The sequence below is a fragment of the Canis lupus genome, chromosome 24 (genome assembly GCF_003254725.2).
Source record: "Canis lupus dingo isolate Sandy chromosome 24, ASM325472v2, whole genome shotgun sequence".
In the NCBI taxonomy this organism is placed as follows: Eukaryota; Metazoa; Chordata; class Mammalia; order Carnivora; family Canidae; genus Canis; species Canis lupus.
This window is the reverse complement of record NC_064266.1, coordinates 30,228,815-30,251,985: the sequence shown is the minus strand read 5'-3', so window position 1 is coordinate 30,251,985 and position 23,171 is coordinate 30,228,815. Positions and strand designations below refer to the sequence as shown.

General features: G+C 45.2%; 1 protein-coding gene and 1 long non-coding RNA gene across 14 annotated transcripts in view; one reads left to right on the top strand and one right to left on the bottom strand.

Annotated features, from left to right (window-relative positions):
• Nucleotides 1–23,171, top strand: part of PTPRT (protein tyrosine phosphatase receptor type T) — a 1,044,320-nt gene that overhangs the window by 829,345 nt on the left and 191,804 nt on the right. For 8 of the 13 annotated variants that reach the window (XM_035705859.2, XM_049100205.1, XM_049100203.1 and 5 more), the window contains exon 13: nt 1,786–1,822. In XM_035705859.2, coding sequence (XP_035561752.2) covers nt 1,786–1,822 — 37 coding nt within the window. Of the gene's footprint in view, nt 1–1,785; nt 1,823–14,525; nt 14,583–23,171 lie in introns of all 13 variants that reach the window. The other 5 variants (XM_049100208.1, XM_025470097.3, XM_035705861.2 and 2 more) reach the window with 1 other exon arrangement.
• Nucleotides 1,489–3,088, bottom strand: LOC118352233 (uncharacterized). The gene is made up of 3 exons (XR_004809051.2): nt 2,963–3,088; nt 1,745–1,905; nt 1,489–1,621 (listed from the first exon to the last, which is right to left on the bottom strand). It is a non-coding gene; the product is annotated as an uncharacterized LOC118352233 (long non-coding RNA).

The following is a 23,171-nucleotide window of genomic DNA, read 5'->3' as shown; positions in this document are numbered from 1 at the left end:
CATGCACCTACACTGGCCATATTAGTTTGAGTGGGAAGTATGCCTTTACTGTTTATGGCCACTGAAATGAAGTTCATGAGTTTTATACTTCTTATAACCCTGTACTATTGATGTAGTATTGTGATTTCTTAGAAGAAATACATTTTTGGTCATTCAGATGAATTTCCTAAGTGTCAGTAGCAATAAAGGTGTCATTTGTAATGTTAATGAGGGTGACTTTTGGACCTCACCCAAGGAAGTAACTGTTGCCAGGAGGATCAACTTCTGATTAGAGGGTTGGAACTTTTAGTCTCACAGTCCTATCCAACACCCAGCCTACTGGACTTCTGGGGAAATGTGAGGAGCTGGAGGTTGGATCAGCCAATAACCAATGACTTAGTCCATAATGACTATGCAGGGAAGGCTCCATAAAAATCCAGAAGGACTGGGTTTAGAAAGCTTCTGGGTAGGTGACCACATGGAGATTGGAGAGGATAGCCTTCTGGAAAAGGCATAGAGATGCTCCACCCCTCCCCACATACCTCACCCTATGCATCTCTTCCATCTGGCTATTCTTGAGTTACATCCTTTTACAATAAACTGGTGATCTGGTAATATATTCCTCTGAGTCTGTGAGCTACTGTAGCAAACTAATTGAGCCTAAGGAAGAGGTCATTGGAACTTAGCATCTGTAGCTAGTAGGTTAGAAGAATAGGTAACTATGCTTGTACCTGGCATCTGAAATGGAGAGTAGAAGACAGTCTTATAGAACTGAACCCTTAACCTGTGGAATCTGATGCCATTTCCAGGTAGACAGTATCAGAACTGAGTTGAATTCTTAGATACCCTGCTGGTATCTAGAGGATTGTTTGGTGCTGTAGAAGGGGAAGAACCCCTCACACAGCTAATAGAATTGGGTCCAGGAACCCTCAAAGACCTAACACAAGTGCCTTCAATATGGATTGATTTCTTATGAGTGCACAGTAGCAAGACACATATGATTCTTGAGACACACACACTTGCATTATTTGCCCTTTATTTTCATTGCTTCACTAGATTCAGACTACTGCTGAGGGTATAGCTTAGTCAACTGGAATTTTCAACTGGTTCTAGAGCCTCCAGGGAGATGATCCCAATAAAGCAGGCTAAAATGATTCTCCTAAGCACACTCTTCTGTACCTCAACTACATGCCCAGTAACATCACAAGTTTATGGATTTTGTCCTCTTGGGGAACAGGCAACAAGAACTAGATAGTTCACCTGGCAAAGATTTTATTGCTGTGCAAACATACACACACAACATTATCCATGAAACCTGTGAGGTTCATCAAAGATCTCAGGGCCAAAGTGACTTTTTGAACATGAACTTTGCAGTTTGATTCTTACACGTTCATATTGACTGGACTGTTGCCAAGCGTCTGTTTCAGGCTGTACCAATAGATAGATTATTTACTTATAGTTTCCCAGGGATGCTCTTGGGGCCATCAACTAACTCATGCCATAGTGTACTCACTCTGTGTCATTGTTAAAGTTGTCTTGTGCTAGGTAGTAGCAGCATCTGATATGTTTAGAAGTGGTTCTGTCTGGAAAAGAAGCTCATGAGGTGATGGCAGCCAGGAAGTGAAAGGAGCCAAGTATGTATCTAGCTTGAAAAAAAAAAAAAGAAATAGAATTAAAAGGTGATTCCAGTGGGAGAAGAAATGAAAAGGACAGATTTAAGATTATAACTAAAAATATATGTATTTTTTATATATAACAATCAAACCTGCAACTAATTAACTGGAACCTCATTTCTGTTGTTCACAGGAGACCAAAATCAACTGCGTTCGCCTGGCTACAAAAGGTATGTTGGCATGTCCTTGTCTGTCTTCAGCTGTTTAAGCATTTCTCCTTGTAGCTACACAGGGAAAGTTGAGCCAACAATTACTAAAAATAAAAGAAGGAATTGTTATTTTCATTGGAGTCATTTACATCTAGGTATTAATATATATAGTGTATATTAATAGCACAGTGCCTAAAGCATAGTAAGAGCTCAAAACATATTTGTTGAATCAGTGGATGGATGGATGGATGGATGGATGGACGGACAGATGGTTGGATGAATGGACTGGTACATTTAATCAATAGGGGGGTGGATATAAATTTTTACTCATTCTTCTGCTATATATTTTCATTATATTTGGGTCTGTGTTTATGTGGGTATTTTTTTAAGTATGTCTATCAGATCTATCTTCCAAGTTTTGTACTTTTTTTCAACTAAGTTTGGCTTTCACAAATGAGGTGATAGTTTTGGTGCCTTTAATAATGAGAAAACAAACACTGCATTGTTATGTAGTTGGCATTTTCAATACTTATCCCAAAACCTAAGGCAGCATTGTTCAGGCTCATCACTTTTTGTTTTCCTAATTATAATTGAATTGCCTGGCCCTTTCAATTGGTACATGTTTCTGTTTATTACTTTTTAAAAAAAAATCAATGAATGGTTTGTTATCATTTAACCTATTACAAGGTTGAATGGCTAGAAATCAGGTTTATCTTTTTTGTTATAGAATGGATATTTTTAACAGCCATTGTCTCCACATAAACACACCAAAATTGGACAATTCTATTGTTCCCTGCATTTATCGACAGCCCAGATAGTTATATAGGATGCTTCCACAGAGATGACAATTATGAATATAAGTAGGCATATAATCATAGACATAAACCATGAACAAAGATGATGACCCCAGTGTGTATATGTGAACATATATGCATATGCACACTCATACGAGGAAAATGCACACATGAGTAGGGAAAAAAGAAGAGATGAAGGAGTGGGGAGAGAGGGGGAGAAGGAGGAGAATATCTATGTTATTTGACAAAATATACACCAAAACCTATCACTCGTGACTTTCATAACTTTGAAGAAAACCAGCTCAATGTGTAGGCAGAAGAGGGAAGATGATACAGGAGGGAGAAGACAGAAGCAGTAAGGACTCACCATGATAAGAACTCACTCTGATTTCACATGTCATGAGAGGCCAGTGTGTCCCTCACTTGTTCACTCTCAGGAACTCAGGCTACTGGACAGAAAGAGATAAAATGCTCTTTGTGAGGCAAAGAGAATTGATGGTCTGCAAACAAATGTGGCACAAATCACAGGCCTTGGCAGACTTTCCCACTGAGGAAAACAGATAATCCAGAAGGAAGAACATCAATAGCATAGCACTGGAGCTCCAGACTGCAAGTAGGACAGCTGAGTGTCTGCAGTGTCCTGCTTAAAGGGGCAGTCAGGGAAAGAAAGAAACTTCTAGGGAGACCTCCTTCACCCACTATGATGGTGCTCCGTGGCTCCCCTCCAGCTTTTGACTTCTAGATAAGGGAGGGGTTGATGTGATTCCTCTCCCCTCCACAGGGGTGTGGAATTCTAGGGACACCCTCTGGGATATAAACCCCCCGCACAAAGGGTACCTTGTTAGATCTTATGTTCCAAGTTGGACATTAGGAACACAGGGTTGGATGGGCAATAGGTACATGGGGAGACTTTTTGAGAGAATACTTAAAAGTTTACTCCCCTGGTGATTTTACAAATATAGAGGCTCACCATGCCATGCTTCTCCAGAGCTGCATTGCTTCTCTGAAGGAGAATTGCAGTAGTCTTTAAAGAGCTAGAGAAGAGAACTCATACCTCTTCATAGCATAAAGATCTCTCCTCCTGTTTGACCTTTAGGATACAGTCTTCCTTAGTGGAGTGTGTGCCCACAGAGCATGTAGGTGTTTGGAAGGATGAGAACAAGTGAATGAATGTGAATTTGCAGCTAGCTGGCAAAGCCCCAGCCAGGCAGCAGTGAGTCAGAGGTAGATTGACACACTCACTTTCCAGATCTGCAAGGGCTGTCATGTTAGCCTGGAGGGACAGAGTTCTAGAAGCACCTAGAATGGGACAGAAAGCTGGACAATGCAGAATGCCAGACTCACAGAGTCCAGGGAGTTAGCCGTCTCAGCACTACCTCAGATAAGAGGATACTTATTGAAAAAAAAAAAGAAAAAAAAAAGCTGAGAAAAGGCAAAGGAAAGGAGACCTGTATTTGGTTAGTATCTTCTCTGTATCTCAAATTAGCCCGGGAGCATCCAGAGTTGATTAAAGGCAAACCCTCCCTAATTCCATGCACTGCTTATGAGGACTCTATCAAGGATCTAAGGCAGAAATCCATATTTGACCCATCTCTTTCCTGAATCAAATTTCTCACTTTGTGGGTTTGCCAAAAACACTTTTCCTTTTAACAAAGGAAAATAAGATACTGGGAATCCCGCAGGCATCGGCAGTATGTAAAGTGCCAGTGGCATATTCCACTGGCCACCCAGGTCCCTCCAAGCACTTCCACCTCCCTGTCATCATGGCACCTGCCTTCCGGGTCTGACAGTGGGCATCCAGCCTCTGGAGTGTGATCACATGTGTAAGCTTGAGGCCACCACTCTGGTGATGAATCAACTGGCTGGTGTTTTGTCCCTGACCCTGGTGATTCCAGATGATGTCCGTAGTCCACTATGTGAGTCCCGCAGAACTGGAGGGTTCCCACACAGGATGTAACAGCCCCCAGCACTCAGGCAGCGCCATTCTGACCTGTCCCTGAGTGCAGTGCCTCTTCTGTTAGATTCCACACCTAGTTCCAGCATGGGGCTCTAACCCTTGTCTGTCTGTAACATCCCTGTTAGTCACCCAAACTCTAAAGTAGTGCTGCCCAGTATGGAGGGTTGCAAAGCAAGAGACCTGGATTAGTATTCTGTGGCTGCTGTACCAAAGTGCCACCAGCTGAATGGCTTAACCACAAAATTTCTTGTCTCACAGTTCTAGAGGCTAGAAGCCTAAGGTCAAGGTTATCAATAGGGTTGGTTCCTTTGAGGTCTGTGGGGGAAGGATCTGACCCATGCCTCTTCCCCAGCTGCTGACAATCTTTGATGTTACTTGGTTTTCATCTTCACATGGCATTCTCCCTGTAGGCATCCAGTGTTGACATTTTCCCTTTTTCATAGGGACACTGGTACTATTAGATTAGGAGCCCCTCCTACTCTAGTTTGACCTTGTCCTAAGTTAACTAATTAAATCTACCAACCCTATTACCAAATAATGTTCCATTCTGAAATACTGGGGGTTGTGACTTCAACATAGGAATTGGGGGATGGATGCATAGTTCAACCTGTAGCAGGACCCATGCAATTAGGGGTAGTATCCTTGTGGTTTCTATGGGAGCCTCTGACTACTCGTTATTCATGGTATAATCTCAGTAGGCTTAAGGGTATGCAAGGAGCAGGAACCAGCCCTGTTAGAGGGGGCTTAATGGTGGGCTGGGTCTATATTTGACTGTTGTTCCCTTGAGAAGCCGAGGGAAGTTGCTTTGGCAAAGGAGCTGCAGGTTCTGTGGAAAGAGCCCCGGGCAGAGGGTAAACACAGTGGGCTATCTGCACCTGATGGCTAGGTCTGTGACAGTAGGACTTTTCAGGCCCCACATGATGGGGGAGCATCAGGTCTCAATCCAGTCATGTTTCTGGGGCCTGTGCAGGTCTCATCTACTGGGGCAGGCATCAGCAGTGCTGATTGAGAGGATCTCTGATGAGGGGCTCTTTGGTCTTAACTATTAATTTCCTCATCACATTTTGCCATGGCAGGAAGTTTCTGGCACATCGTTGGCACTTGAAAAATGCCTGCTAGAATGAGTAAATGCATTTGAAGCCAGCATCTCACTGTAGCAAGGGTCAGAGATCTTGAAAGCCTCACTTCTTCTTCCTGAGACTCAGAGGCACCATATTTAAAGTTATGCCCATCTATTCATTTACAGAACATTTTTTAACAGCAGTTTGATGATAAACCCAATCTTTGTAAAAAGAAAAGAAAACCCCTTATTTATAGGCTTTATTGATTTCCAGGATAAACTATCCCCACCATGTCCAATATCGAGCTACCAAGGATTTAAAACCAGCTTGCAAAAAAGTCAATGTTTAACAATAGGCTCCAGCAAGATGGTACAAGCCAGATCCAACATAGGAAGACCTCCACCATCCAATTTGTTGGAGGATCAGATGGTACAATAAATGTATAAGTGTTGTATTCACTACAAAGCATTTTGGATGAAATTATTGTCGATGAAAGTTATTTCCTTTGTAGAGTCAGCTCACCCAGCATCTGTGAGCTGGACACTTTGGAAGGAGCTATGGTTTTATGGTGAACCAGCACGTGTGGTTCCTGTCCTCAAGGATCTCACAGTGTAAAAATTAAAAAAAAAAAAAATTTAAAAAAAAGGGATCCCTGGGTGGCGCAGCGGTTTGGCGCCTGCCTTTGGCCCAGGGCGCGATCCTGGAGACCCGGGATCGAATCCCACGTCGGGCTCCCAGTGCATGGAGCCTGCTTCTCCCTCTGCCTCTCTCTCTCTCTCTGTGACTATCATAAATAAATAAAAATTAAAAAAAAAAATTTAAGGATCTCACAGTGTCGTGAGGAAACAGACCTTACATAAATGATTTTAATAGATAATAGTAGAGTTATGATTGTGATCAGTGCTTCCAAAAAGAAGTGAAAGGTACAGAATGGAGACTAAAGTAACAATAGTACCAAAGGCTCTGTCTGGTAGTAATGGCAGGTACGTTCCATGTTCTGGAGCTCTGCTTCTCTGGGACCCATATAGTCTAAGAGACTTTGTGTTTCCTTGTCCATCATCACCCCTTCTCATTTAACATTGGAAATTGCACTGGACCTGGATCAAGGGTAGGATTTGGGAGGCTGACTAAGGACCTCAGACTGTGAGAGGAGCCACACCCCTGGCCCAAAGCCCCTAAAGAGCCAAGGCCTCTGTATTTAGAGAGTATTTAATGGATAGATTCACATATCACCAGGAGGCACTGTTTATTTATAGAACCACAAATTGAAGGTACAGCTAAGGGACTGTGGGGTGGGAGTTTGGTATTTGCTAGTAGAAGGGATAATTCTAGGATCAGAACAAGCTCCCCTCAAAAGCCTTGAAGGTAGTCTTTTTCATTGGTGAGGGACTTGTTGGCCCTGCCCAGATTCACATTCATATTTACCTTGCTCCTCAGTGAGAGGTCGTCTGTGATTAACAGTGGCTGGAGACTTAGAGGCATTAGAATGTGAATACAACCCTAGTGGGGAAGTGGAGTTTATCCATGAGCAGATAAAGGCAAAAGGAAGCTCTCTTAAGACAGATTCCCTAGAAGCAGAACCTGAGGCAGGGATTTGGGTGCATGTAAGGTATTAAGGGAGGGCTCTTGGAAGAAATCTATAAATGACAGAGGGAAGTGGGATAGGTAATGAGAAAATGCTAAGCAAGAATCTATTCTCAGATAAACTGAAGCCTAGGCTAGATACCAGTGAGTATAAGCTTCTCTAAAATTGTTCCGCATTGAACAAGAAGACCAGGATTTCTGCCTTTTCTGCCATAACAATGAAGTTTCATCGGTATAGTTAAAACAGAAACTGTGAGACAGGGCAAGTAGGGAGGAGGTGCATTTAGACCCATTAAATAATGTTTACCTTATATTTGGAATATGAGGGATGGGCTCAATTTAGGAACCAGGTTGAAGATGTAAGCTGAATCTAGTCAGAGGTGACCCTGGGGAACATGGAGGACGTAGGAGTTTGGGTTGGGATACTTAGACTTCCAAGGTGCTCAAGAATGGGGGCAAGGGGACATTCTTTCCCCCTTGGAAGATGATTACCCCATGTAGTAGAAGATGCCCTGCCCCAGGCTGCAGCAGCTGAAGGAAGCACCTGAACATCTCAGGTCATGACTTTCTGACTCAGAGCTGGCCAAGGGAAAAATGGTTTCTGATCCAGAGGCTCATTCTAGAGCCATGCCAGTCCTCTCCCAAAAACTGATGTCCAGTTCTGCTTACTATGACAGGGACCTCACTTCTGTTCCAAGGAGTTCCTTCCACCATGGGACACTTCATTTGTTGGAAGCATCATATCATGAGTCCATATTTGGCTCCCAATTATTTCTGCCAATGAGTCTTTGAGGCCACCTAGATCTTGTCTGCCTTTTCTCCTTCCAGAAAATAAAATTTGCTTTCTTTGACTATGTCCGCCTACCCCAATTAGGGTCAGGGAGGTACTTGCTTGTCTGTCCTCTCCCTGTTGGAAACTCTCTGGCCGCCAGCAGGCAGCAGCACTCCCATCTCTGGCACCAGCCATCAAGGGAACACAGCTGGCTCTGCAGACTCCCGCTGGGTGCGCCCGAGTGGCAGTTAGAAAAATCAGCTTTGATTTGATTTGCAAACTGAGCCTAGTCATTGAGACAAAATAAATCCGGAAACCCATAAAGCCATTTGCAGAGTTGCTTTGCAGAAGACAGCCACAGTTTTAATCTAGTAAACACTCCCTAACGATCCCATTAAAACAACCCCCTCGGAGTAGGTGCTGAAAGCTGAACTCCAGAATAATGAAGCATGAGATAAGTGAAGCATGAGATAAGGGGCCTGTGTCACCAGCAGTTCCATGCTGCCCTGTGGTAGTGATGGACTAAAACCATTGTCCCAATGGCAACAAGAAAGAGGCATGGGCAATGGTCTTTTGTAAATGTGGTTTCTTTTTATAATGGCTAAGCCCGAGGTAGACCATTTCATCCAGCATTTTCTCTTCTCTCTTCGTAATGGATCCTCACCCCTGCAGAGACTGGCAGGACAATAAATACCCATTCTCCAGTGAGATGCCCTCATTTTGCTGATGCTAAGACTGGAGCCAAAAAGGGGAATGATGTGTCTGAGGATTCTTTATCCGTAAGAATAACATGTCACAGGTGGTGCAAGAAGCCAAGTAAGAGGTAGGAGCTGTCTGCTATCAGATAGGAAATGTGCACTGCCTTCCCTCCTCTCCTCTTTTGATCCAATTCTGTATGGGAGGTTCTAGCTTATATGAAGCTTCTTTGAGAGGTCACATGGAATAATGGGGAATTAGAGTCACCTGGATTCAAATCCCATGTCCAAAACTGAACTGTTTGACCTTGGATAAGTCAACCTCTACGAGTCTATCACTTCACTTTTAATCCAGAGATTATTAATTCTTTCTCCCAATTATTTGAGATAATACACATGAAAAGGTAATGTACATAAAATCATATATTTTTATTGACTGGGTGTAGCATTTTTCTCATGCACCTGCTAGCCTTTGACTGTAGCACTTTTCCTTTTCTCATCATCTACCCAGCACTTTCAGGAGGGACTCAGGACTGCAAGATGCCCAAATCTAGCTATGGTCACTGGATTAGAGACCCCAGTAAAGGATCACTTATGAGAGGCAGACTACTGCAAGTCAGTCTATTGGAATATTCTTGGCTATTGTTCAGTCTTTAAAAATCCTGCCAGACTTTCAGAGGGGAAATCCCAGGGTGTGTGCTTGGAGGTTAAGGTAAAGGAGTGATGATTCTCCCCAGCCGAGCCCAATGAGGTAAATTTTCCACACTGAGGGTTCTCAGAATTGCTTGAATATAACAAGATCTCCTTGACCCTTGGCCCCTTTTGTTCTCATCTAGTGTGTTCTAGGCCCTAAAATACCAAAGGAATAATATGGCTTTCCCTGAAACTCCTGTGGACAAGATAGAAGAACAGGATTATACCATAAGTAGACCAAAACTGACTTAAAGATTACATTCAAATATCCTAACCCATTAATATTTTTCTTGCTACAACTGTTAATATATCTGTCTAGTCTTTTATCCTTCTCTTATCCCCTCTCTCTGGAGTGTTCAAACTGCTTCCCCCACCACACACACACACACACACACACACACACACCTTTTCCATACCTTACTCAGGAAGACAAAGCTGGTACAATAGAGTCCGGGAAAACAAAAACCAGGACCAACACTTATCCTTCAAACATGTCCCTGGGAAGTCTCAATTCATCTCTGTGAAATAGAAATGAGAATTATCTACCTAAGACGAGAGACATCTGAGTTGATCTTAGCTCAAATCTGATGTTCCAAAGCAATTGCATCTTACAAAGGGAAGCGGAGCCCTTTTAAAATCATGAGTCAAAGAAAGGGGAAAATGTGGGTAGGCTGAAGACAAGAGTTAGAAATAAAGAGAAGAAAGCTCCACTCAAGCTTTCTCTGATGGAGCTTCAGTGTAGTGTTGAAGGAGGGGGTCGTGAAGGGGCTTAGCAAACATTAACTATCTAGTATATACCAGTCACAAGGCTGTGTATGTAGACATGAGTTTACAATGCCATGATAGAATCAAAGCCTAGCATGTATTACACATTAAATACGTAGTGGTCATCCTTATAACCCTTACTCAAGAAATGAAGCAGTAGAAGCCCAGAGGGTTGAATATAGACTTCAGAGATCCACAGAATTGTAGCTGAACTCTAACTCCAAAGCTCATGTATTCCCATGGTACCATTTTGAATCTTATCAGTGAGTGACATAGACTGGGTGAGATTCTCTGACCCACTGTCAGGGTCTCCTATCTCCTGTTTGTTAAACCCTTCCCATGCCTCTTTTCCAGTAATATCTTTAGGATGTGAAAGGTCTTTTGTCTCTCTTTGGCAGCATCCATACTAAGTCCTGGAATCTGCAGCAGACCTGGTGCCTCAAAGAGCCTTAAGCCTTCTATATTACTACAGTATATTGAAGCTAATAAACCAAGAAGTTCGTTTGTCTTCAAGGTTATCTTCTCCAGTATCATCATCATCATCTCCATCAGCATCTCTCTCTACTCAATATTCTTTGCTTTAGAAGGGCATAAAACTCAGAAAGGAAGTCTAAGGCACTCAGCATTCTGACATTCTTCACACAGTCTTACTATTTTCATTAATGGTTGACATAAATATATATGAACACAGGCTGGAAACTATGAAGAGAGTGGAGTCCTGAATCCTCTAATAGAAAAGCCAATATAATGGGGGAGCCAGGTGATAGATGGGAAAGCAAGGGACTACTACCTTTCCTTCTGCTGAATTAGTTAGGATAGGAAAAGCTTTGCTGCAATAACTGATGAATACTCAAATATCAGTAGCTTAATACCAGAAAAGTTTATTTCTTGTTATGCCATCTAGAATATATGTGGTTTCAAAAGACCCCACAGTGGGGGCAGAGAAAGTATGGGGGTAGTAATCTGGATCTTGAATACCTCACTTGGAAATGACTGTGTCACTTCCACTTACATGGCCCTAATGAGACTTGGAGTCTTCCATTTGCCTAAGGAGAGAGATAGGCCAGATATCAGGAAACTAGTCATCTCTACACAAAAAGGTATGAGACCCTTTCCTGTTTCAACATTCCTTTGTGTCCTACTGAGACCCATGATCCATTACTTACCTTCTGCTACTCCACTCACTAGGAAAAGCTCTTCCCATCCCAACACCTGTCCAGCTATACCTCTGTTTCTACCACTCAGAGCTGAGCACTCCTGCTTAGCAGAGTTGTACCCCTATGTGGTAGGATGGGGAGGCTCCTCTGGGCTTGTCAACCAGGGTTCCACTGTTTTTCATTTATTCCTTAAAAGAACTTCATGAAATTCTTATTATTATTTCCATTTTATAGGTGGAGAAATTGAAACTCAGAAATGTAATTTTCTGAGTGACACAGCTGGTAGGCAAATACTAATCCAGAATTTCATTACTTCATTTAGTTCTCAATAAACATATATTGAGTATGACTTACTATTGATTGTGGCCTCTTGTTCCAGAGAGGGTGAGAACTTTGACTTTGGATTTGGACAGGTTTTGATTCTGGGCTGAAAAAAGCACTTAACTGCTCTATGTCTTGGTTTCCCCATCTGTAAACCAGTGACAGTAATGCCGCTTCACAGGTCCAATGTAAGAATTTAATGGGCCAGTGCATATAATGTACTTAGTGCAATGCTGAGCTTATAAAGCACTCAACAAATAGCTAGTGGGTTGAACAACAAACAGATAAAGTGTATCAGTACAGCATGATTTAAGTGCTGTGATGAAGTTAAATTCAGGATGCTGTGGGAGCAGAGGAGGGAAACATAAATCAATTTAGGGTGGGCCTTCTCAGGTACATGGTTACTGAGACAAGTTTTGAAAGAGTGACAGTTATCATATTGAACAAGGCCAGATAATAAGTCAGGGCGGTCTTCTGAGTTGAGGAAGTAGCATGAGCAGATCATTGGAGGCAAGAAAGCATGCCACTGAACGTGAATGGGTCAAAGCTAAAGGTTAGATGCCAATGTGACCAGAGGCCAGGAGTGGTTAGAGGTGGTTAGAGGTGATTAGTGGTTAGTGGTTAGAGGTGCTTGAAGTAGCAAGCAAGGCCAGGACATGAAAGACTCTGTATCACCCGGTGGCATGTATATGAACATGATCCTGAGACCATGGGAGCCCTTGGATGTGCCCAAGAAACTCCCTCAGAGATGGGGTTCTGGGGCACAGACGAGGCAAGACCATGGGAGGAAGAAAGCCACTGAAATATGTCAGGTGGGAACACTGGAGCTACATCTTTTCTCAAGCCTTCTGTTTGTCTTTCTACCATGCAAGCCATGTCCTGCCTACCTCAAAAGGTGGGAAAAAGTTAATTAAAGTAGCCACTTAAAATAGGGGTTGGCCAACTTTTATGTAAAAGGCCAGTAGTAAGTATCTTCAGTTTTACAAGGCCATGTGGTCTCTGTCACACCTACTCAGCTTTGTTATGATAGCACAGAAAACAGACATAGGTAATAAATATATAATGAGTGTGACCATGTTCCAATTAAACTATGGACACCAGAATATGAATTTTATATAATTTTCATGTGTTGTAAAATATTACTCTTCTTTTGGATTTTTTTCCCCCAACCAATGAATCACTACATTCTACCCCTGAAACTAATAATACTCTATATATAAACTAAATAGAGTTTAAGTTAAAAAATTTTTTAAAGAATAAGTAAATAAAAATTAAAAAAAATAAAATAGCATCCCATTTAAACCCACTCCAGGAAATAGTGGGAAGCCAGATTTGACCCATGAGCTCAGTTTCCTGACCTCTGACTTAGCATGTGCTTTGAAAATGGTGAAGCTTCCCACACTGTTAAGGGAGGAATATTATGATGACAGTTGACTGGCAGTTATACTTTATAATGTTTCATAACCTTGCTCAAGCTTGCTTTTTGTGTGATTTTTTTTTTGAAATTATGTGTTTCCTGTTTATCACTTGGTCTGGAATGCCCTACCTCTCTCTCCATTTTGTGTAGGGGCTTTATACAGTTTTGTTGATGAATCACTAGAGGAACATGCAGGCTTTCACCAAGCATAAGACACCTTCCTACCTTTTATGTCATTTTCTTTACAGAAACAAGTGGTCGATTTCAAAGGGCAAGAGCATTAGTCATGCAAACTAGGATTTGAATACTGCCTCTGTTACTAGTTCTGTGACCTTGAGCAAGTTATATCAGTTCTCTGATTCATTTCTTCACTCATTCATTCATTTATCCAACAAATATTCACAGAGTACCTACTACATGCCAGGACCAATACAAGGTCACAGGAGCACTTAGTAAATGAAACGTGGTGACTGCCTTGAAGAAGCTTATAGAGTCCAGGAAGATGCAGCCACAGATAACATGGTAGGGTTATTGCTCTGAGAAGGGAAGACCTAGGGTGTTATGGGAAGACAGAGCAGGGCATCTGCCCTATACATGGTAAGGGGCTAAAGCCTCCAAGAAAGAAGTTCCAAACTAATTCCTGAAGGATGAGTAGTTGTCAGCCAGATAAAGGGATGGAAAGGATGTGTGTTCCATACAAGGTAACAAGTCTGATTAAAGCCTACAGACAAGGACCTAGGGGGCTATTGATAACAGAGAGGATCTCGTTGCCCTTAAGGCAGAGTGCGTGGTAGGACAGCAAGGATCCTGTCATTGAGGGTCTGCAAGCTGGAGGAGGAGCTCTGAGATTTACCTTACTGATGCCTTTCAGCTGAAGGGTGGAGGGTGGATTGAAATGGGGCAAGACCAGAGACAGGAAGACCAATGAGGGGGCTGGTATCTTTAACAAACCCAAGTGAAACACGAGAGTGGCTTGAACAAAGTGGAAATGAAACTGGAGAGAAAGGGAGAAGCTTCAAGAACTTTCCTGGAGTAGAATTACTAAGGTGTGCTGAGTGATTAGAAGTCAGAGGTCAGTAGAAAGGAAAGGTAAAGGATGACTCCCAGATTTCTAGTTTGAGCTGCTATGCAGATGGGGCCACCATTTACTAAGAAAGCAGAGACCGGGAGAGAAGACATGGAGTGGAAAGATGATGGGGGTTCGTTTGTAATTATACTGACCTTTCTGGGTTGCTCTAAGTCTTAGAAACGTTGTACATGAGGTACCTGGCAGATACCTGGCATGTCGTGGGTGCTTGATAAATGCTGACTCTTATTCTCGTTTCATTTTTAAAAATCTATTTCAGGCCTTGCTTTGTTAGATCACGATGTTCTTTTTGCTGTTTAGTGTGAGCTCTTCAGAGCCACAAGAACTGTAGTTTTGTTCACCGTGCCGCACGTTTTCATGTGTGTTTCTTTTTCTCCTTCTCTTCTGCATGCTGCCTGGGGACTGGCTTCCTTGTGGTCAGCACCAATGGGCAGCGCCCAGGTGACCCCGGGGACTCCACTCTGCCTCCTCACCACAGGTGACCACCAGAGCCCTGGGCGGGTGGGAAGGGATTGAGAGTGGCCCACGCTCAGGGCATCCTCCAGGCCAGGTGCACCAGAGAGGAACTGGCAGTCCTTCCATGCCACCCACCCATCCACCCATTTTTTCTTCCAGCCACCCACCCATTCACCTACCTCCCCATTCACCCATCCACCCATCTCTCCATCCCTTACTCCATCCATGCATCTATCCACTCATGTATTCTACAGATGCTTACTAAGTACCTACTATGTGCCAGGCACTGTTCTAGGCATTGGGGGATACAATGATGAGGAAAAAGGAGACATATTCCTCTACCTTTCTGGGAGGGGAAAGAGCCACACTGATTAATGTACAACTGAAACCATGAGTGGTGCTACAAAAGAGAGGTGTGTGTGGTTTTCAAAGTAAACAAACACACATACCTGGAGCTAAGAGCATGTGTCCCCTTAAAGTGACAATTGAGCTGTGGTCTGAGGTTGGGGAAGAAGTTGACCTACCATATCTGTGCTTAGGAAGTGAGTAGATCTGGCTATCATTCCAGGCCTCCCCTGTGACCTGGGAAAGCCCTTTAAATGTGGTGGTCCTCACCTTTCCTATGTGTTAAGCAGGAATCATAACAGTCACCTTTTGGGGGGGGGGGCACCATGTGCTATAGAATCTGCACATGCAGAGTCTTCTAGAGCTATATTTGAGATCATACAAGATAATGTGTGAAAGGGCTGGGAGTGCCCAGTCTAGAGTAGGTATTTGTTTGAAGTAGATACCAACCCTTTTTCCTCGAACACACTGTATTTTTATCCCATTTCCCATAAGCATCTGCCACTCAAAGATTGGGATGCAGAGCCCACCTGTGTCGGAGGCTGATGCCCATGGCAGGACCCTACAGACAGAAGAGATATCGCTGACCTAGGAATCCTACTCCAGGGGACCTTTCTTGTCAGTGGAAGTCCTTGGTAGTTGCTCAGACAGTGGTCTCCCCTCAGCTCGTCCCTAACTGGCCAGTTTGTCATGGCGGAGAAGAGGGTGCAGCTGGCAGAGATGATGGGAGTCTGGCCAGCCACAACCTCATGGCCCACTTTTGTCCACCCCCTCCCCAAACTCAGAAATATCATTGCTATCGGATGCTTTAGGCTGGGCTCTCTAGACACAGCGCCTGACATAGGGATTCCTGTGCAAATTCCTCATTAAGGAGTATTCTCAGAAGAGAGAAAGTCAGGGAGACAGGATAGGGCAGGATGTCAGGGCCTGTGTCAGTCTGAGGCCACAGGGGCCTCTGGAGTGTGTGGGTTGCTCTTACCTTGAAGCCAAAGGGCCAGCAGTTGTGTCACTGTGTCAGCCGGCCACTGGCCGTGGGCTGCCATGGGCGGAGTGTACAGGCTCCTGGAGAGGTACCTCGCCTTTGCCTTATGGCGCTTCTGCCGGTAAGGAGGTATCTGTGAGCCTTTAGCAGCCAGCACCCACAGCAGCTGGACATTAGGTGCGCCGGCCTGGGAAAAGAGCCATGGGCAGAGTCTCAATGGCATTCACTACAGCCCAGTTTTCCCTACCACCAACCTGCTTAGCTCAGCAGGTCACTGCCAGCATCCCAGGAATGTCATTCTAGCCACTCCCTATCTATATGACCTTAGGTAAGTTGCATAGCCTTTTTTCCCCTGTGAATCTTTTTTTTTTTTTTTTTTTTTAAGATTGTATTTCTTTTTTTCAGAGACACACAGAAAGAGAGGCAGAGACATAGGCAGAGGGAGAAGCAGGCTCCCTGCCGGGAGCCCGATGCAGGACTTGATCCCAGGACCCCAGGATCACACCCTGAGCTGAAGGCAGACACTCAACCACTGAGCCACCCAGGCGCCCTTTTCCCCTGCCTGCAAATCTAATTGTCACACCTCAGAGTCCTATTACAGATTACTATTGGGTGACCCTAGAGACTCCATGCCCAACAGCAGCACATAGTAGGCCTTCAGGAATTGTCAGCCCCCCACCCCCACCCCATCATAGGCCTACCAGCTTCAGCTTCGCCCCCAGGAGGCGGGGAGCTGCCTGTGGATGCATGGTGTCAGTGAGGGGAGAGGGCCTCTCACTGCTGTGCCCACACCCACCTTACTGAGACACCACGCATCTCTGGAGCGTGTGCAGGAGCTCCGTTTCCGCCGGGCCATTGTTCTCTGGGATCTATTCAAGTGGAGCAGTCTGATAATGTTTTCTTTAAACAGAGCCAATGCCACATCGGGCACATTTGTTCTTACCTCTTGCCTCTGAGGTGTCTGAATGTTCCTCCTCTGACGGGTTTATTTCTTCATGTTCCATTTGTTTCTCGGCCCCATTTGATGGGTGAGGTGCCTGCAAGTGTTTCTCTTTGAGCAGAATGTCCCTTTCAAAGAGTGTTTTTATTCATGCTCATCCCCTGATAGCAATGAGGGCTGGTGTAAATAATAACTGCCGGATCAGAGGGACGGGGATATTAGACGAGAAGCCCGGGCAGCCTCTTTTTTGGATCAGCCCCAGCTCAGAGAACCGTGGGACCGCATGGTGCAGCAGGGACAGGCTGACGTTCGGAGCTGAGGCTGTGTTCTCAGCTCTGCCACCTTCTGGCCTGGTGATCGTGGGCGAGTGATTTCCCTTCTCTGGGCTTCATTATCTTCTGGAGAAGTGGGGTTCCACTGGTGGCACCCCTGGCCATAGTTAATCATGAGAACCGAGTATGATAATAGCCTTAACCTCTTTGCTCAGCTCACTCCCAGCTGGCTCTGTAGGTCTCTGACTTCCTGGCTATGCTCTGGGGCAGGGTTTCTCAACCTCTGCACGAGGGACATTTGGGGATGGAAAATTCTGTTGTCAGGGGCCTTCATGTGCATGGTAGGATGTTTCGCAGCACCTCTGGCTTCTACCCACTAGATGCCAGTAGCACTTCACCCCTCAGTTTTGACAACCAACTATATCTCCACACAGTCCCCAATGTCCCCTGAGGGGCAGTAGCTCCCCCTGTTGAAATCCTCCAGAGTTGCACTGCTCAATAAAAATAGAACTCGGACCACGCATATAATTTCACATTTAGAGTCACATTTAAAAAGAAAAAGCAAAAACAGACAAATTTAATCTTAATAGATAATATTTAACCCAGTACATATAAAATATTATCATGTTAACATGCCGTCAGTATTTTAAAATTATGAATGAAAGATATTTTACTTTTTTTTTTTTTTTGCAGTAAGTCTTTGCAATCTGGTATACATTTTCCGCTTAGAGCACTTCTCAGTCCAGATGCTAGATTTTAAACAGTTAAAATTCAATATAACCTTAAAGAGATAAACATTATGTTTAATGAGTGAACATACTTTGTACTAGTTTTTCAGTTTAAATTCATTAAAACAAATCATAAAATAAATTTAAAAACTCAGTTCCTCAGTCATACAAGGCACATTTCAGGTCCTTGGTGACCACATGTGGCTTAGTAGCTGCCGTCTTGGACAGCACAGATTGAGAGGTAAAAACATGTCTTGATCATCTTGGGGCTTAGCTGGTGAACAGAAGTGTATGTGCATAGAGAAGCGGCTCAGTAAATGTTTGATTCCTTTGTTTGATTTTGACACACACACACAGGGACATTTGATAACGTCTGGAAATGTATTTGGTTATCATACGTGGGTATGAGGGTGGAGGCTGAGGATGCTTGCCTTGCAAAAATAAGGCAAAACCTTTTGCAGCCAGGGTCAGGCATTTTTGTGTAGTGGGCTAACTTGTGACTGCCGTGGACAAATGACGGGCTAACATTTTGCTCGAGGGACTTAGAACCTGTGGACCCACCACGTCAGAAAGTGCCCCTTCTCTGGCTCTGACAGTAACTCAGCCAGGCCTCCAGGGAGCAGGCTGGGACCCTGAGTCCAACTGGAGGTTGGAAAGGGTGCACTAATGGTTGGTCGGGCAGCCACGCCCTGAGCTGAACCACTGCTAGACCCAGATTCACTACCTTGGTGGTGCCCGGTGCCTGTAAGGAGAAGGGCTTTGGGAGAAGCCCTCAGGTGGAACCCAAGCTCTATTGCTTAAGGTGGAGGGACTTGGGCAAATTATCCAGCCTTTCTGATCCCAGGTCCTCATCTCTGAGATAACGTGGCTCAGTCCCAGCTCTGCCACACTCACTGGTGTCCAGGGTCATCGGAGGAAAGGGATGCATTCCTGGCACAGCTCCTGCTTGAGAAAGTGTCAGGTGCACCTACCCTCTGTCATTCTTTTCTTTCCTGTTCATGTTAAAACTCTCTGTTGTTATTTTCCTGGCGGTTTTTAAAATCAGAGCCTTGCCGCAGTAGCAGGATTTGGGCCATAAAACACTCTCTGAGACTGCTTTGCCTCTAAAGCAACTTGCCCCAGGGAAGCCTTATAAATTCTGGACCCAGGTAGAGTTGGAGTCTTTGGGGCATAGCTGTGTGGGCTCCGAGCAGATAGGGAAGCAGCATGACAGCCTCCTGAGGGCTCAGCATGCCTGGAGGCCTCCACAGCCTCGGGCACCCTGGAGCCTCAGCGACCCTCCCAGGGAGGTGATGCCCCCTGGCAAGGGTTGACAGATGGTGTGTGAATAGGAGCTGGAAGCAGTAGGACCAGATGTAGTGCTCTGGAAAAGGCTGAAATCCAAGCACCCACCATGATGGGACCATGCTGGGTGGAGAGAAGAGGAAGAAAGACCCAAAATGGGGAGACACAGCCTGCCAGGCTGGCTGGAGAGAAGTGGCAGTTCTGGGGGACAGTGGTGTCAGGGATATCTAGCAAGATGAGGAAAAGAACAGTAGAACAGCCATGATGTGTTACAGACTTCCGGCATCCCATGGCAAGTACAGAGGGCTTCACGTTATTAACACACTTCAACTTTCCAATGACTCTACTCCATGGGGTGCTGTTAGCATTCTCGTTTACAGATGTGGAAACTGGGGCTCTGATTGTTGGAAATCGCACAGCTCAGAGATGATAAATTTCTCTGTACAGTCTGTACTCTGACCCACCATGCTCTATGCCCACGATCCACGCTAGTGAGCACCTATTATGTGCCAAGAACCAGGAAATACCATAGCAGGGGGGTTCAGCACAATGCCTCAAAAACCACATCCTGACTAGCAGTGGGACTTCGAGCCACTGAGAAGTTGCATAAATTGCCCCATTTCTTTATCAACAAAATAGGGATACTAATAGGCACTAGTTGTTAAGAGGAATAAGGGAGAAAATACACTTTAAATACTTGGGCTTGTGCCCAATAAGTATTTATTATCATCCTAAACCCATTTTACAGATGAGGAAATGGAGATCCAAACAGGAGGAAGCAGGCAAGCTTGCCAGTGGTGAAATTCAGGCAGGTGGCTGGACCAGAACTGTGGTTCTTGAGAACTGTGGGGGATGGGGTGAGAGGTAAGAACCCATCAGAGCCTCAGCCTAAAATGATAAGCAGAGTTCACAAACAGGGGCTCCCTAGGGAGTTAGGATATAGAGTGGGAGGCTGGACACAGTAGCATGGCAACCCCGGCTCTTGTGATGGCCCCAGGCAAGAGCAGGGCAGAGAGCTGAGGTGACACAATGCTGAGGTCCCTGAGCCTTCTTGGGCATCTTCAGTCCCCCTTGACCAAGGCCTCAGTTGGTCTCAAAGCTCAGGCCAGGGCTGTGTCTGCAGATGAGGAGCAGGGACCACAACTGGAGGTCAGGGAGGTGGGTAAAATTTAGCCACAGCTCTTCCATGTGGCTGCTGGCCTGGCTGTAGGCTGACTCCCCAGAGCATGGAAGAAGTGTAGTATTCGATCAAATGCACCAGAATGCCATCTTTCAGCAGTCTTACAATAGATGCTCATAGCCTGATGGACACAAGGCTCTGGGCACATCATTTTGGCTGCCAGCTTCTGTGACCGATCGCCGCGCTGAACCAGTAGCCTTAATGCAGAAGAGGAAGGCATTTTTCTGGCATGCCACTTCTCCTGTGGGGTGTTCCCCTATAGCAAGTGAATGTCCTGCTGCCTGCAAAGCAAGCATCTAAGCAAGGAGCATATATAAGGCCTTCACTCTCCCTTTTTCTCTCTCGGGGTATTCTCCTTAGACCAAGGAGAAACCAGCCTTCAGGCTTCTATGCAAACTGCCATTAAATTCAGATTCAGAATCCCAGGGCCATCCGTGCTCTCTCCCCATTGATGGTACCAGCCAGCCACCACATGGGACCGGTACTGCCTCTAGAATCTCTCCTGAATCTCTCCTTTCCTCGCTGCTGCTTCTCATGCCTAAGATCCATTAAGTGTTGCTCAGATTAGTGTCACAGCTTCCAGACTGGCCTCCTTGTCATTGCACTGGTGCCCTTCCACTGTATGCTCCCCTGACACCACTGAGAATTGGATTTCAATCTAGTATTTGAACCCTGTGTGGCCCCACCTCCCAAGCTTCTTAGGGACTGATTCTCTGGAGTTTCTTAATGGAGGCCCCATTAAAATCTGCTGGTGTGGCCCTGCATAGGCTCTCCTGGGCTCATCTGGTGCTTATAGGCAGAAAGCATGGGCACCCCAGGGGAGACCTCTCAGAACTCTGAGCGTGCCCCTGCGGGCAACAGCCATGACTGTAAATGCTTTGGACTTCACTTCTGCCCTCTATCATCTCTCCTAACACAGAGCTGCTTTTCTATCCATCCTTTGGGGAGGAGGGTAGATCAGCTTTTAGTACAAAACACAGTGATTCAGTGTTTCTGTTTCCAAAAGCCAAGGGGCAAAGGCTAGAAGAAAGAAAACATGTTCATGGTGGATTTGCCTGGAATCTCAACAATCGATGCTATTCCCACTGCTGGTTTTATTACCCTTGCTCAGTTTCATTGCACTAATCTGAATTCCGTGCTGCGTGTTTACTGGCCGTTCCCTCTGATCCTGCTCGTGCTCCCACTAATCCTTCCTATAGATTTCTTGTTCCCTCCCGTGCCTCCTCTCCTTTCCAGGAGCACGTTCAAGAAGCACGTTCCAGAAGCAAGATCCAGACAAAGCTACCCAGGCTGGGCAGATCTTTGCCTCTCCTCCCCATTCTTACCCCTTTAGGTCAGGCAATGTGATCATCCCTTGAGATCAGCTTCACCAGAGTCGGTTGGAAAGAAATGAATTATGTTTCTGCGCAAGGGCCTTGGGGACACCTTGACCTGGTAACACTCTACTGGACTACTCAGACAAATAAAGCCAGGATATTTTGGCCTTCTGAAAGTGCCTATTTGCCTCAGTCCATGACCAAGCAGGAGTGTGACATCCTTTTCCCACATACTCTCTGATTGACCCTAACCTCTATTAGTGATTGCATTTTACTCCGTGAAATACAAAGACCTCCCTCCCATTCCCAGACTGCTTAGCTGAGCTTAGCCTGTGTTACGGGTTCATGTCTTCCTCCAAAATATATGTGGAGGTCATAACGCCCAGTTCTTGTGAATGCGATCTGATCCAGGAATAGGGTCTTTGCAGATGTCATTAGGTAAGATGAGTCATGAGGGCAGACTCTAATCTGGTGAGACTGATGTCCTTATAAGAAGGAAACATCAAGGCACCTGGATGGCGCAGTTGGTTAAGCATCTGACTCTTGGTTTCGGCTCAGGTGGTGATCTCAGGGTTGTGAGAATGAACCCCACATCGAGCTCTGCATTCAGCTCAGAGTCTGCTTAAGATTCTCTCCCCCTCTGCCTCTCTCCCCCACATTTGCTTGCACAGATGTACACACTCTCTCTCCCTCTCTCTAAATTAAATAAGTAAATCCTTTAAAAAAAAAAAAAGAAGGGAATATCACATGAAGACAGACACACAGAGAGAGTGCTGTGTGGTGACAGAGGCAGAGAGGAATGATGCATCTGCAGGCCAAGGATTGCTGAGGACTGCAGCAAACCTGCTGCAGGAAGAGGAGAGGAAGGATTGTACCCAGTCTCATAGCAAGCATGGACATCTTGATTTTGAACTTCTAGTCTCTAGAACTGTGAGAAAGTAAATTTCTGTTGCTTTGAGCCCCTCCGATGGTGGTAGTTTGTTACGACAGCCCTACAAAACTACTACACTTGGAAAACATGGGGATCCAGAGCACCAGACAGTGGCAGGAGTCCACCCTTAAGGCCATACTGTTACAGTAGACAGACCAAAGTGAGACCAAGGCCCAGAGCTGCCCTCCCAGAGAGTTTGTTGGGCCCACCCTTGGGGGTCTCCTTGTTGGCTGTATTCTGCATCTGGCTCACAGCCAGCCCCTGCTCAGTGGCTCTGATCCTCCACTTTTTGGCTCTGCCTCCTACTTTTGAACAGTCCTAACATCTGTTGCTGGTTACACCCTGGCCTTGGCCTCTGCCTCACCAGCCAGGCTGTGGTAACTTGTTCTTGGTGTCCTGACAATGTTTGACCTGTCTACCCTCCCAGTGGACCGTTGTGCACACTGCTACAGTGACTTCTCCTGAGAACGCTTCCCTCATTCCACAGCTGCCACAGGACTGGTCACTGGTCTGATCTCCACAGGAAGAATAGTCTATTCGGGGTGACTGCACACACTCTCCCATTGGCTGCCTGAAAAGTCTAATGGGACTTTCTACTTGGCCATAGGGCCTAGGAAAGAGTGTGTGTTCCCC